The 13,358-nt window shown below is 36.2% G+C and overlaps 1 protein-coding gene across 2 annotated transcripts in view; it reads left to right on the forward strand.

Moving 5' to 3' along the window:
• Positions 1–13,358, forward strand: part of LOC121327756 (nucleoside diphosphate kinase 7-like) — a 65,357-nt gene that overhangs the window by 12,432 nt on the left and 39,567 nt on the right. For both annotated transcript variants that reach the window (XM_041271940.1, XM_041271941.1), the window contains 4 exons: positions 411–521; positions 1,066–1,116; positions 1,669–1,876; positions 5,748–5,850. In XM_041271940.1, coding sequence (XP_041127874.1) covers positions 411–521; positions 1,066–1,116; positions 1,669–1,876; positions 5,748–5,850 — 473 coding nt within the window. The remainder of the gene's footprint in view (positions 1–410; positions 522–1,065; positions 1,117–1,668; positions 1,877–5,747; positions 5,851–13,358) is intronic.

Raw genomic sequence — 13,358 nt, forward strand, 5'->3', positions numbered from 1 at the left:
GAATGGCAGTACATAGGTTTACATTACAATTGTTGTGTGCTTATGCTATCATCATTTTGCTTCAGCTCACAAGTTTTAAATTACATTATTTTCCTTTTGGCTAAATATTCAGAGATCGTGAATGTCGTGACTGGTCTTAATGGTTTTGGAAATTCATTTATTTTTTTCTCACTGCTCTGTAACACAGAGTAATGTGTGCTGGAATGAGGATGACTCATGCTCTGTAACTGTATGTGCAACCCTGATGAATACTAAATATTGATCAAAATCTTGTATTCTTAACGCACTTCTGGGGTTTCCCAAAGGAATATTGAGCTTTTCTTAATTTTTATTAAATAATAAATAATAAATAAATAAATGTAGTTGTATGATATGTATATTGCAGATTCTTTTTTTTTATTTTTTTGTAGAACACTTGCTATGATCAAACCGGATGCTACTGACAAGATGGGAACAATAATTCAATTGATCTATGATGCAGGCCTGACAGTTACCAAAGCAAAAATGACCGCTTTGTCACGGTAAGCAAGTTCACTAGATTTTCTTTTTTTTTGACTGCTTTTCTTACCTTAAGTGACTCTTTGAAATACTGTACAACCACAACTTACCATATGAAAACTAACTTATTAAATTGCATGTTTAACAGCCTGTAGAACAATCAGACAGTCTCTAAACCACATAGAGAGGGGCCCATTTAAATGGTATTTCTGGTAGGGCTGAGGAAGTTACTTAGTTGGCAGATGCTGTCTTTGACAAAAATGTACAAATGACTGTTTAAGAGAAATACTGTAAAAAGAGATGACACTGTGGAATATTCTGGAGAACAGGCAGAACAGACTGCTGCAGTTTTCTACCCTGAAACCTAGTATCACCTGGCTGTTCATGGTGGTCCTACACATTATCAATAGTGTTATGAACTCTGTGTCCAGATGCTGTTTGCAAGTGCATATTATGTATGTGAGTATTTTTTATTTATTTGTTTTGGTCTGCTGAAGGTGATAAGCATTGCAAAAGCTTAAGGTGTACTTTATTATTCATTAACCATAATTATGGCTTGCTTTGCAGGAAGGAGGCCATGGACTTCTATGCAGAACATCAGTCAAAGTCTTTCTTCAAGTGAGTGTTTCCTGGGTTAATATTTGACCTTTTATGGGAAAGCAGAGGACACAGTTTCAAGGAGCAATGAAAGCTACCAGCCATCAGCATTCCTGTGACATTGCTGTGACTTTGCAGTATTATCAGACTACAGCCTGAGCAACACAACTGCAGCCTGATGACATTATTATGAAAATATTTTTACATTTTTTATTCAGACCGAAAAATAAATGGTCTTATAGCCCTGGGATTTTCTTTTCATAATAAAATATGAAGAAAAAGCAGTTCTGAGACATGGAACATGGTTTGTTTTATCATGAGTGTACAGTTTATACATAGCAAACGAAAGAGTATTGTGAATAGAGCATGCTTCTATAGTGTGATCTATACATGTTCAAGTTAAGTTATGAAAATCTAATCTATTAATGTAATTGATTTCTTAATGCGCCTGTCATTGTCACAAATGTGGTTGACATGCTTTTCTATATTTATTTATACACCAAGTGAGGTTTGGCAGAAACAAATGTGAAATAGACAGGCTAATAGGTCAATGGGTGTCCCTCATCCTTGCAGCAACCTTGTGCAGTTTGTAACCTCTGGCCCAGTTGTTGCCATGGAGATCCTGGGAGATGAGGCTGTGACTGCCTGGAGAAGACTCCTGGGGCCAACAGACTCGAGTGTGGCACGAAACGAGGCGCCAGACAGCGTGAGGGCAAATTTTGGCACAGATGGCACCAAGAATGCTGGGCATGGTTCTGATTCACTTGCATCAGCAGCAAGAGTAAGTGTCTTGTTTGGATAGCTGCAGGATATACATGATTTTTCATTTAGTTTTGTTTTGTACGGATATCAATAACCCATTTTGACACAGTTGTCCAAATGACCAAAAGCATACATTAGAATTAAGATAAAACAGTATGCAAACACAGCCTAATCCTGATGCAGGGAAACGCACTGTAGGCATTGTAAATACAAAATTCTTACATTACAAGGTTTAATAGTAGACGCAATGTCAAATGCAGCCAAATCATTGAAGAAAGTAACGTTATTTTAGCTATTGTCTCTAAAATGGTGTCAAATCAGTATCTCTTAATCTACAGCTTGTTTCTCAAAGAAAATTGATTCCTATTTTGAATGACAGTGTCCTTGTGTAGAATATTTAGATATCAAATATTTTTATGTAGCTTTTATTATTGTTAACCAAGGAAAGCCCATCTGAGGTGCAGTGAGCTCCTGCCGCTATCTGTGTTATTCAGCTGGGAGCACTGAATCACAGATATTAAATGAGAGCTCAAGGTCACAGAGTGAGTCAGCGGCTGAGATGAATCCAGGATTTCCCAGCTCTTAGGATTTTGCTCTAAGCATAAGACCACGCTCTCTAATAATACAGTTTTGTTGGATATATATATATATATATATATATATATATATATATATATACTGATATATTATCTATATATAATCATATATATATAAAATATAAGCACAAATAGATATAATTAAACACAATTATAATTTATTCGTAAGCATTTGCGATTATAATCTTTGTTTTTACGGATATATTTAGTTGTTTGGATACTTTTTCTTGAACACATTGTGTGTATTTTGTGTATGTTTATAATATCTATCTATCTATCATCATTTAAGGGCAGTATTCCAGTAAAAAAAATACAAAATAAATTACATTAATTTTTTTTTTTTTTAAATTAACATTTCTACAACTGGGTGTTTTTTTTTTTTTTTAAAAAAGAAAAGAAATGCTCCCTCAAATAACGTGACTGACAAATGAAAAGCTTAGTTCGGTGTAAGTAGAACTCTGTATAATGAAGCTATTATGTATTATTTATTAACGTTCTTCCCTTATTCTATCACAGTCCACTTCATTTTATGCATGTTGCATACTGATGCTGGCCATGACAAATCTAAGTAATAGTATAGTAATTTTGCTTACATGTTCACTGTGCTTTATTAAGCTATCCTATGCCTGACCAAGCTTTTACCATATTTGGCAATGCTTTGCCAGCTCCTGGGTCTGTGGTATGCCTATACATTCTAGGATGCCTCATTGTCTAGTTTTTGTCTTACCTTTTTACTAGAGATTAAGAACAGAACTACACATATGGCAGGATTTTCAAAAGTTCATAAAAATGTTAACTCCAGTGCTAATCAAGAAATTAGTACGCAGCATTGATTGTGGCATTTTTAAACGGTCGTCATGCCTATTTTGTTATTAAATAATTGTCGTAATGTGATTTCCGAAATTATGTTGATTTACAAAATAATTGTAAAATCTTAACAAGCAGTGCTTCTTGCGACTTGTTTGCGTGGGAATTTAAAAGCAAATCTGTGTTAATTGTCATCATTTATCAGGAGTTTATTTGCACTTGAAAAAAGGGGTTTTTAATTAACTAAAGTATATAACTCACCTTGAAACAGACATTTAACAGACCGCGGCTGTGATGCCGATGAGAGAGAGAGTGTGAGAGTACAGGACCAGGGTTAATTTCTTACAGGTCATCTCGATAATTCAGTGTTTGTTGTTATGAAAATATTGTAGCCTTTTCTATACTTGTGGTTATGAATGAGATTTATTCACTTATTTTAACCATTTGTAACCTTACGGAACATATGTTGTATTGCTAAAATTATATACCATTATTTCTACCCAGTGTAATATTTCTACCAAGAAATTATCAGTGCAACTGTAGCCTATTTAAATTCTGCATACGTACATTACATGACATCTACTGTAGATTTTATTTAAATTATACAACTGAAATCTTGGTACAGAAAATGCCATATTAGATATTACAATACAGTTTCCTTAGGTGATTGCAATTTGCAATGTGTCATTGGCTCTTAACTGCTGTGACCTATACACACAAGAATGAAGAACAGACATCAGACACAGCGATGCACTAAGAATGTGGTTGAGATCATTGACATGGATTTTTGTTAAATGTGTTTCCCCACACTTTATGTACAATGTACACTTTCACCTTCACATGTTTTGTATGCATATAAAATGTTCTTATACTGTAAGTGTTTGTGGCTACATCTAATCGTGTTGAGTTATTTATCACGGAGGCCAGCAAACAGTACTAGAGAAAATGCATGATTAGAGGAATTCACCGAACAATTAATTATAAACAAATTGTGTATTGGGTAGGGAGTTCTATCGTAATATTAAAAGCTCAATAAATATATAATGAAGTGTTACATACATGGTATACATGTATAATAACTAACAACTACAAACACCAATGGCACTTGAAACGTATGTTTTATAGCCTACGGATCGTACATATTAAAGTAGATAGAAAAGTAGATGTCATCATAAGAAAATAAATTCCAACCAATATATGTAGTTGGCTTGTGGTATTTTTTTTTTTTAAGCAAAAAAGGATTACAAAATGCACATTAAGAGTTGTACGGTATATAGTAAATTGTGGCAAAATATCCCCCCAAATGAGAGTAAATTACTATTGGGGTTTATTTATTTATTTATTTTAATCTGTCCTCCAGATAATCGTAAATCAGCATTTTATATGTGAGGTGTTCTAAATAAATGAACATTTAGCATGACAAAATGCACAATTTTAAATGAAATTTACAAATTTTACACAACATAGATATTCCAGTTATTTTTTTATTTCCATTTGGCTGCTGCTTGCTGGTGGGAGAGCCGCCTCCCTGTACCCCAGTAGTTTATGCTTCCATTAATTTTTCTTGATCTTGTTAACATGCATTTTGATTAAGAGTTCCCCTTATCTAGTCGAGAACTGCGTTCATTAATGACCTCATCGACTGAATTTCAAAGCATTAACGGATTGATTTAATTTTGTTTGAAAATCACTTGCTACTAAAGCGGTCGTTACTATACCACCAGCTCGATACAATAACACTGGTATTTGAAAATCCAATTCATGCTGTGTTTCTCGGGCGGTCAGTTGTTACACGTTGCTGGTATCATTGCCAAAGTCGTTTATAGAGCTCTGGGAAACATTCAGATGCCGTGCCACGACGGACTGAGATTCGCCAGCTTCCAGTGTTCAGTAGCATTATTCCGTTGAACCTCTGTAAATCTAGACAAAACTTCAATGTGTTTACAGCGAACACCAATAATACATGCAAGCTGAGAACCCTCCACTTTTATAGCCACATCTCGCCATGTTTGACGTGCAGTGAATGCACATGAATATTGCAAGTCTTAAGCAAATGGTGTTTTTTGGGAATATTCACGTTTTGTCGTTTTTGCGTACGTCAAGCTTTTTCAATCCTGACAAAATGTGTTTTATACAATTCTTTTGATCAAGTTTTGTTGCAATTTTTAAGAGATTCAAGAACAAATATCTGCTATGCATTTCTTTTTTTTGAAGGGTATATTGTGATGAAAGGTAAACAAAAACAGATGTTAGTCTGCCTCTTAAGTTGTTTCAATACTTAAAGCTTACATAAATCTGACCTTTTTGTTTTTTATAAATTAAAATAGATTAATATTCATGAAACTGTTCTAGTCTTGTATAGCAATACAGTGTAAAACAATATAAAATTGTATTTTATTAATGAAAACACTAAAAGCTTTGTTTCGGGATCACCATTTGAGGTTTTTATCAATAACATATAGTTCTTTTTTCTTGTTTTTTGTGCAGGAGCTGGAGTTTTTCTTCCCATCAACTGGTCGTGGCCCATCTAATACTGCAAAGTATAGTGACTGCACTTGCTGCCTTATTAAGCCTCATGCAATTGCAGAAGGTATGTAGTACTTCAACATTTGTAAACTTGGTTAATGTGTACTTTCTGATTTACTGGTTTGATATAATATGTAACATAAATCCTACTGTACCCCCTTAAGTATAAGGTTAAAACAAGCAGTTGTGGTACACCTTGACAGAGATTCATAGGAAAAAAGCTGTGTCCATAATACAGTATCAGGACAGGAACATGTAGCTGTCTCTTTACCCCATAAACCCAGTCATATGATTTAATTATGACACCCACATTAAATCCGAGATCAGTGTCAAGGTCACCAACACATTGAGCATGTAATGTTTACAATTTGCAAATATGAAGTCACAACCTCAAATGGTGTATCAGAGGCTTTGTAAAATTACTGCCACAGAAGGGTTAACGTTTCGTGTACAATGCCCACAATCAAACTTTACCTACAAAGTATGAATTGTATATCTCATCCTGTAATCGTACTGACAGATTTTGTAGTAGATGAAGTCTTCATCTGAAATGAGATATCGGTAGTTGAAATGGCTGTGGCAACCATGTACATATTTTTAGTACTGTATCAAGATCTTGGAATAGATCTAACCGTGCTTAAGCCGAGAAACCATATGAAATTGCTAAAGAGATATAGCTTGTAGCATTATTATTATTATTATTATTATAAATCATAAAATGTCTTCATTTTTTTTTTTTTTTTAATGCGACAGTGTGGTGTTGTAGAACAAATAATACGAAGAGTGGTGATTTACCCTTTTCACGATTACAAGTTAAAGATAACTAATCTGTAACTTGAATATTTATGGGCTTTCTTGTAGCTGAAGATGGTTGACATCTTTCCTTTATGACTCACACTGGAGATACCACAGTGTTCTTGCACATTACATGTTTCTTGGAAATCAAACTGTTGTATCTTTAGTAATGTTTGACAGCAGCCAGTTGCAACCTATTGTGCCATCTTTTAATAACCAGCTCATTTTAACCTGTGATAACGACATTTGATGACAACAGCCTGCAGTTCTTGCTTCTGATATAGCATTGCTACATGACTTGAAAGCAGCTGTTATTACTCTGGGAATTCTATGTACGTCACACCTTCTAAAGAAAATGGTAATGATGCGAATGGATTCTGTGTTTATACTGTACCACTGAACGTTTATGCAGTATTTGGTATCTGTCGTTAGAGTTGGTGACCACTGTCTCTCACCTTTCACGTCGATGACCTGGATTCGATTCCAGTCGGGTACTTGTACAAAATCAAATCTGGTTGATAGATTTCCACATGTACACTTTCCAGTAGGAAAATGTAATTGGGTGGATGGGTGTTGTGGTGTCAAGGCACAGAATGACTGTCAAGCTCCATCCCAGAGGTTTGTAAATGACAGTGTTCATGTATCCTATCGGAGAATGGAGGTTGTGTTAAAAGCTCCCAAGTGGTGCATCCAGTAAAGGCACTCCACGTGGAGTGCAGGATGCGCCCTATAGCCTGGTTCGGGTCCAGGCTATTCCACTGCTGTTCATGGACGGGAGTTCCCAGGGTGCGACACACATTTGGCCGAGCACCGCCCGGGGTGGAGAGGGCTTAGGTTGGCCAGAGTGTCCTCGGCTCACTGCGCACCAGCGACCCCTGTAGACTGGCTGGGCTCCTGTGTGTCTGCCTGCAGGCAGCCCAGAGCTGTGTGGTCCTCCAAGGCTGTAGCTATGAAGGAGGCTGCATGGCAGACCTGCAGAGTTAAAAGAAGTGGACGGCTGACGGCACACGTTTTGGAGGACACGTGCTCGTCTCTCCCGAATCAGTGCGGGGGTTGCAGCCGTGAGCCAGGCTTAAAAAAAACAAAACATGCGGGGTAAAAAACAATTTGCGATTCCAAATTTAAGAAAAAAAAAGGTCATTGTTTTAAAACGATGCATAGAGATTTTCCTGTCATCGTGGTGTTGTTGTTTTTTTATGAATATGTGAAGATATCATTTCATGCTTCAGCATTATCGCACTGTGTCTTGGTTCAAAGAATGAGACTGCTCTGTGCACATTTACCTTGTCGATATGCAAGGTGTTGAGCAATCTGAAGCCATCTACAAATGTTCTGAGTTAGTGTCATGTTAATCAGAAATGAAAATAGCTTTTTCTGCAATTGAAATATAAGTAAGTATAAAAGGTTAGACATGCCTAGATTAGTTTTTTCTCTTGAACTTCTTTTTAATAACACATGTATTTTAAGTTGTATTATGTGGACCGTTGCTGGTGGTGAGGAGATTTTTATTAAAATGCTGATAAACCTCAGTTTGTTTGTTCTGCAGTTGATACAGAATGAATAATACTGTACATCTAAGCTGGGTCCTTGTTTGACCTTCTTGCGAGAGAAAGGTTAAGGTGTAGACCGAGCAGCCTGCAACAGGATCAAACCAATGTCAGCAGCATTTTGTAGCCTTGGTAATCATTTATTCTTAAGCTTCTAGTTATGATGCTAATAATGGACTTATTTGTAATTACGCCAAGTTACAAACCAGTGCCTTTTGAATCAAATGTATTTAATGAGTGTGTATTCACTTTATTAAAACACATTTTTACTAACAGAGAACAAAAAAATACCTGTACAATGCAGTCGCGCGTCTTTCTTTTTCCTGCCATGTCGACACACAAGCTGCACGACTTCCTTTTTTTTCTACTGGGAGTTGCTGCAGACCAGGGATTACACTGCGCACTCTGTGCATGTGCCAATCACGCAAGATGTGATCAAATTCAGAAACAGCTTTATTGGTTGTACACGTCATTGCATTTGATGCAGTAATGTATTATATGCAGTCAGTTTGCCCCGAAATGATTCTCATAAGTGGATTGCTTGATTCTTACAAGCAGAGTATTTTAGCATTTAGTATAGGAATGATTTTGGTACCAGTGGTTTTGATCACTATATGTGGTTGGTTCTTATATCAGTATAATTCTTATAAACAGAGTGCACTGTAGTTCTAATTGTCAGCATCATAAAATATACAAAGTAGCAGAGAACAATGCATTCTGAAGTGCTAACCTTGAATTCTTGAACACACTGTAAACTCTTCACCCTAGACCAAAGTCCTTTATTAAAATATGTTCACTTAAATTACTGTAGTTCATTTACAGGTTTCCCCTTTTATGCAGTCACAGTGCATTTGAAAATCGTGGTTGCCTTGATCGCTGATCAACTCCTGACAGGAATAAAGAAACAGCTGTTGCTAGGCAGCAGGAACACCATATCCTAGCAACAGTGGTACCTGCAGTGGGAACATGACGCAGTGATCAAAGGCATGTGACACATGGTGAAACTGAGAGAGTTTTGTGTGTGTCTGGCAGGTTTGGAGGGCGTAGAGGACAGATGAAGGTGTAATGGAGGAATAACTGAAGCATGACCCAAGATGCATTTTGCGTATCTTTTGAATGCAGGAAAGGTTCCAGGAAACTGATTATATAAATAAACAGAGCTTACTTAGCAAATAATATATTTAGCAATATTTTGCTCTCTCTCTCTCTCGATCACATTCTCACTCTCACACAGAGCTATGAATAATTAAAAAATGTTTATGACTGCATAGCTTTGGCGTGACACTTACCCACTGTTCTCTGTATGCAGCTATATGTGATTCCTTCTATAGACATCCCATTAAACAGAGCTGACATTTGAAAGAGCTGTATTCTGATTTACAGTATGCTCAAAGGCGGACACTAAACAGAGTGGTTTGTAGCAAACTTGCCTCCAATTGCTTAGTTCTTTACAGGAATGCTTTTACAGGTCAGGATTGGCAGAGCAAATTATTAACCTATGATGGCCTAACTAAGTTGAATTTCTACACACACACACACACACACACACACATACACACTGTAGAGATGTGATCTGCAGTACCACCTACAAAGTTAATGACCTTTTGATTTTTAAACCATATTAGTGTGTGGCCTTCACTGCTTTCAAAAAGTATATCAAAACATAATACAGCTCCTCTTCTCTGCTGAAACCCTTGTGGACGAGATCACAACATGTTAGTAAGCGCCTAATCTTTATTAAAGCTATAATGAAAAACAAAGCATTTTATGGACACACTTTATTACAATCATTATGCATAAGTGTATTTATTTTAATAAAGATGAGTTGCCTCTTTTAAATGAAAGTAAGACTTACAATTTTAAAAGCCCATTTAGTTGTTCCACAGGAAAAAAAAAATAATTAAATAAATGTTACGACTAACACATTCTCAGCTGTGATTGAGATACATGAATGGCTTCACAGATATCAATTGGATTGTTAAAGGAGAGTAGAAAAGTCGGGAGCAAAACACAATTAGAGACTACTCTTGCAATTTAGGGACTGAAAATATGGTTTGATATTTGAGTTACTGTAGCTTTTTTTACAACTGGATTTATTTCACTAACACTCGCTACTTATTTACAACCACATGATAAACTCTTAACACGGTGGCAGAGACAAAATTATTCTTGGTGATACATTTCCCTCCCAACCTATGAGGATGCTGTGTAAAGGGAACAGATGGCCAGACAGTTAATTCCCAGGGTTAGATGGAAGTTGCTTATCCAGAAAGGGGGCGGTGCTCTGGTATACTAAATCATTGACCCGGAAGGGAAACGATGTAGCAGCTGTGGATTGGAGGAACTGTTGCACTCGTTAACCAAGGGGTCATGACAGACTGTACAAAAGGGGACAGAGTGATGTGATCTGTTCCCCTTTGTAATGGTTAAACGTGAACTGGAAGGAGAAACTTGTGGTGTTATGAGTGTTTTGTTTGTTTCTTGTCCTGTCTGAAAATACTGTTTGTTATTTAGACGGCTGAAATACGATCCGGAGCTGTCTTTAAAGGCCAGCACTAAACTGTATTTGCACTATGAGCACTAGAGCATGCACTGTGGACTTGTGTTTGTGTTATATGCGAGTGTAAAAGATTGGGACTGTTTCGGGATCACGGGATCACAGTAAAGCAATACACACATGCTGTATTGCTTATCATTGTTATTATTTACGTGTGTTTTCTGTTATCAGACACTTGGATTTAAAATAAAACACCATTGCACATGGATTACCTCTGTCTGTCTGTCTGTCTGTCTGTTTATCACCACTGCACACCTGCACACTGGTAACCACTTGCCACACACAGTTAAAAAGATTAGTGTCAAGGCCTTAAATCTGTACTGCCTGATGTAAAAACAAAGTAAGATCTCACATAATTATACATTTTGTATCTGGAGGTCAACTAATGTAATACTTTTAATAGCACAAGCTATTGCAAGCAAAAAGCTAAAAAAAACTAAAAAAACTGCACCAAACGGTACTTATTGTATATAGGTACTTAATTATTGTTGCCAGTGACTAAATCGGTGCCATGAAAGAATGTTTTCCTTTCCAATTTTACTCCCAAATCCTTGTATTGTGATTTAGGTGCATGTTTGCACAGGATCCAACACGGACAACAATTAGGTTTTGTTATATTGTATTTAATGACTTTATTTATTTCAATAAACCTTTTGAGCTATTTTTTGACAAAAACATCTGGAGGCAGTAGAAGCCAAGAACGGTGCTGCTCGTTACCACAATGTAACTCAGTGTTCCTGGAGTGTACAATTACAGCTGGCATTTTAAATCTTAACTTTCATTTTCTTATGCATGTAGCTTAAGTAGTTTTTAGACTAATCCAGGCCAAGATAAGGGCACATGCTTATTATATTGTCATCACGCCTACAGTTTCTTTTGCAATTGAGCCTCACTTCCTGCTGATTTCTAAGTGGATTTGTACCAGAAGGATTTGGAAATGCAAAAACTTTTAGACAGTCTTTATCCACATTAACTGAGATGTCTTCATGTCTGACACCAGAAGAATGTAGTTTTATATAAAAAAAAAAATAATAAAAAAAAGAAAAAAACATGAATATTGTAAATTTGTTTTGCCATGACTGTTTGAGAGTAAGTCTGTGTCTATCTCTGAGTTATCTTGTTCTGCTTTGCCTAGCAGAAGTATGATGGATAGTCTCAGTGGGATGGTTTACTGATTAACAAAAATATTTGTTATTTAATGCATTTATAAAGCCAATTGTAGATTAGAAAATATTTTGAAGCATCATATCAAGAGTACTTCGCCCTGGACAATGGGGAATCAAAAGCTAATACTGTATTCCAGCTGCTTCAATTTAGTGGTTTGTAATTTTGTAGTCTTTACTTTTGGTAAGGTTTTAATTTTAGTTAATCTTAGGGCCATAATAATAAAACGGGATGGTCAAATAAAGCAGGCAGTGCCAGTGACAATGCTGGTACAGCTGTGCTGAATTGTGTGATGTGAGGGCATAGGTTGAGACCACTAATCTTATGACTTGAGATATTCAAACTCAGACTTTCACTGGTGAAAAGGGCTATGGTGTAACACAGACAACAAAACACAGCTCAAAACAACAGTCTAGGTCTGGGCTCTAGAGACATCAGACATTGTGTGAACCTGATGTTGCCATAGCATCTCAGAAAACTGATTTGAATATGTGCATAATGCTTCTGAACAGTAGTTCCCAGTATGTCTAGTACACATAGTCACAGAGGCTGAAGATGTGTTTTTTCTCATGGAGAGTTAAAAGGGATTATTTAAAGATATGCCTAAAATATTTAGGGATTTATGTAGATGTCCTGAAATCTTTTTCTTTTCTTTTTTTTTTTTACAGGCTTTAGCTTTTTATAGTGTGTGAAATTATTGTTTTCGGTTACTTTCCAAAATTTGTGGACTTTTTTTTTCCTGTGACTGTGTAATAACTTGACAGGTCAAACTAGTACCTTTTTTCCTTTGTAGTTTTCCACAATTAAATCCTTATGGTCACAGGCATATTCTTCTGGGATTTTTGTGTGTCTAGACATTTTTTAAAATGTCGCCACAATTTGTAATTCTGTTTTAAATTCCACAAGTGTGTAAACCCTCCCTATAACTGTAATATAGCTTTAAACACCTTCAGCAAGTCCTTCCTTTTTAAATTATAATACCGGTATTGTTTTAAATCTCACAAGAGTCCTCTCTGTCTACAAAGCCTCCTGTAGAAATGCAGGAATTCGATTCCACTCAGTATTTGGGTGGATTTAAAGAATTCAGAACGAATCAATGCTAGAATCAAGTCAGGAAAGAGGGACATTGCACAGCTAACTGCACTTGGAAAGGGGTGAAGTTCATGTGAATTCAGTTAACCATTTCCAAGGTTATTCTGGTGTTTATCAGATATACACAGATATTTTTTTGTATTGTTTTATCAGGATTTATCAGTTAAAACCGAAAATCAGAAACCCTAAAAATATTTTTAAAATAAGTGAATATAGCTTAGTATAATTTTCATGCACGTGGAAAAAGTGCCCACTAAGTAGAGCAGTGTAGGAGGAGTTGGTTTACGTAAGAAGCTAATCTCTTAACCTAATTAAAGATTGCTGAGAGGTTATCTGTCAGGTGTTCTGCCTAGTAACTTGATGATGAGCAAGAAACATAGTAAGGTTTGTCTCCAGAATTTCAGATTGAGGTTCTTT

The sequence above is a fragment of the Polyodon spathula genome, chromosome 15 (genome assembly GCF_017654505.1).
Source record: "Polyodon spathula isolate WHYD16114869_AA chromosome 15, ASM1765450v1, whole genome shotgun sequence".
NCBI classification, from domain to species: domain Eukaryota; kingdom Metazoa; phylum Chordata; class Actinopteri; order Acipenseriformes; family Polyodontidae; genus Polyodon; species Polyodon spathula.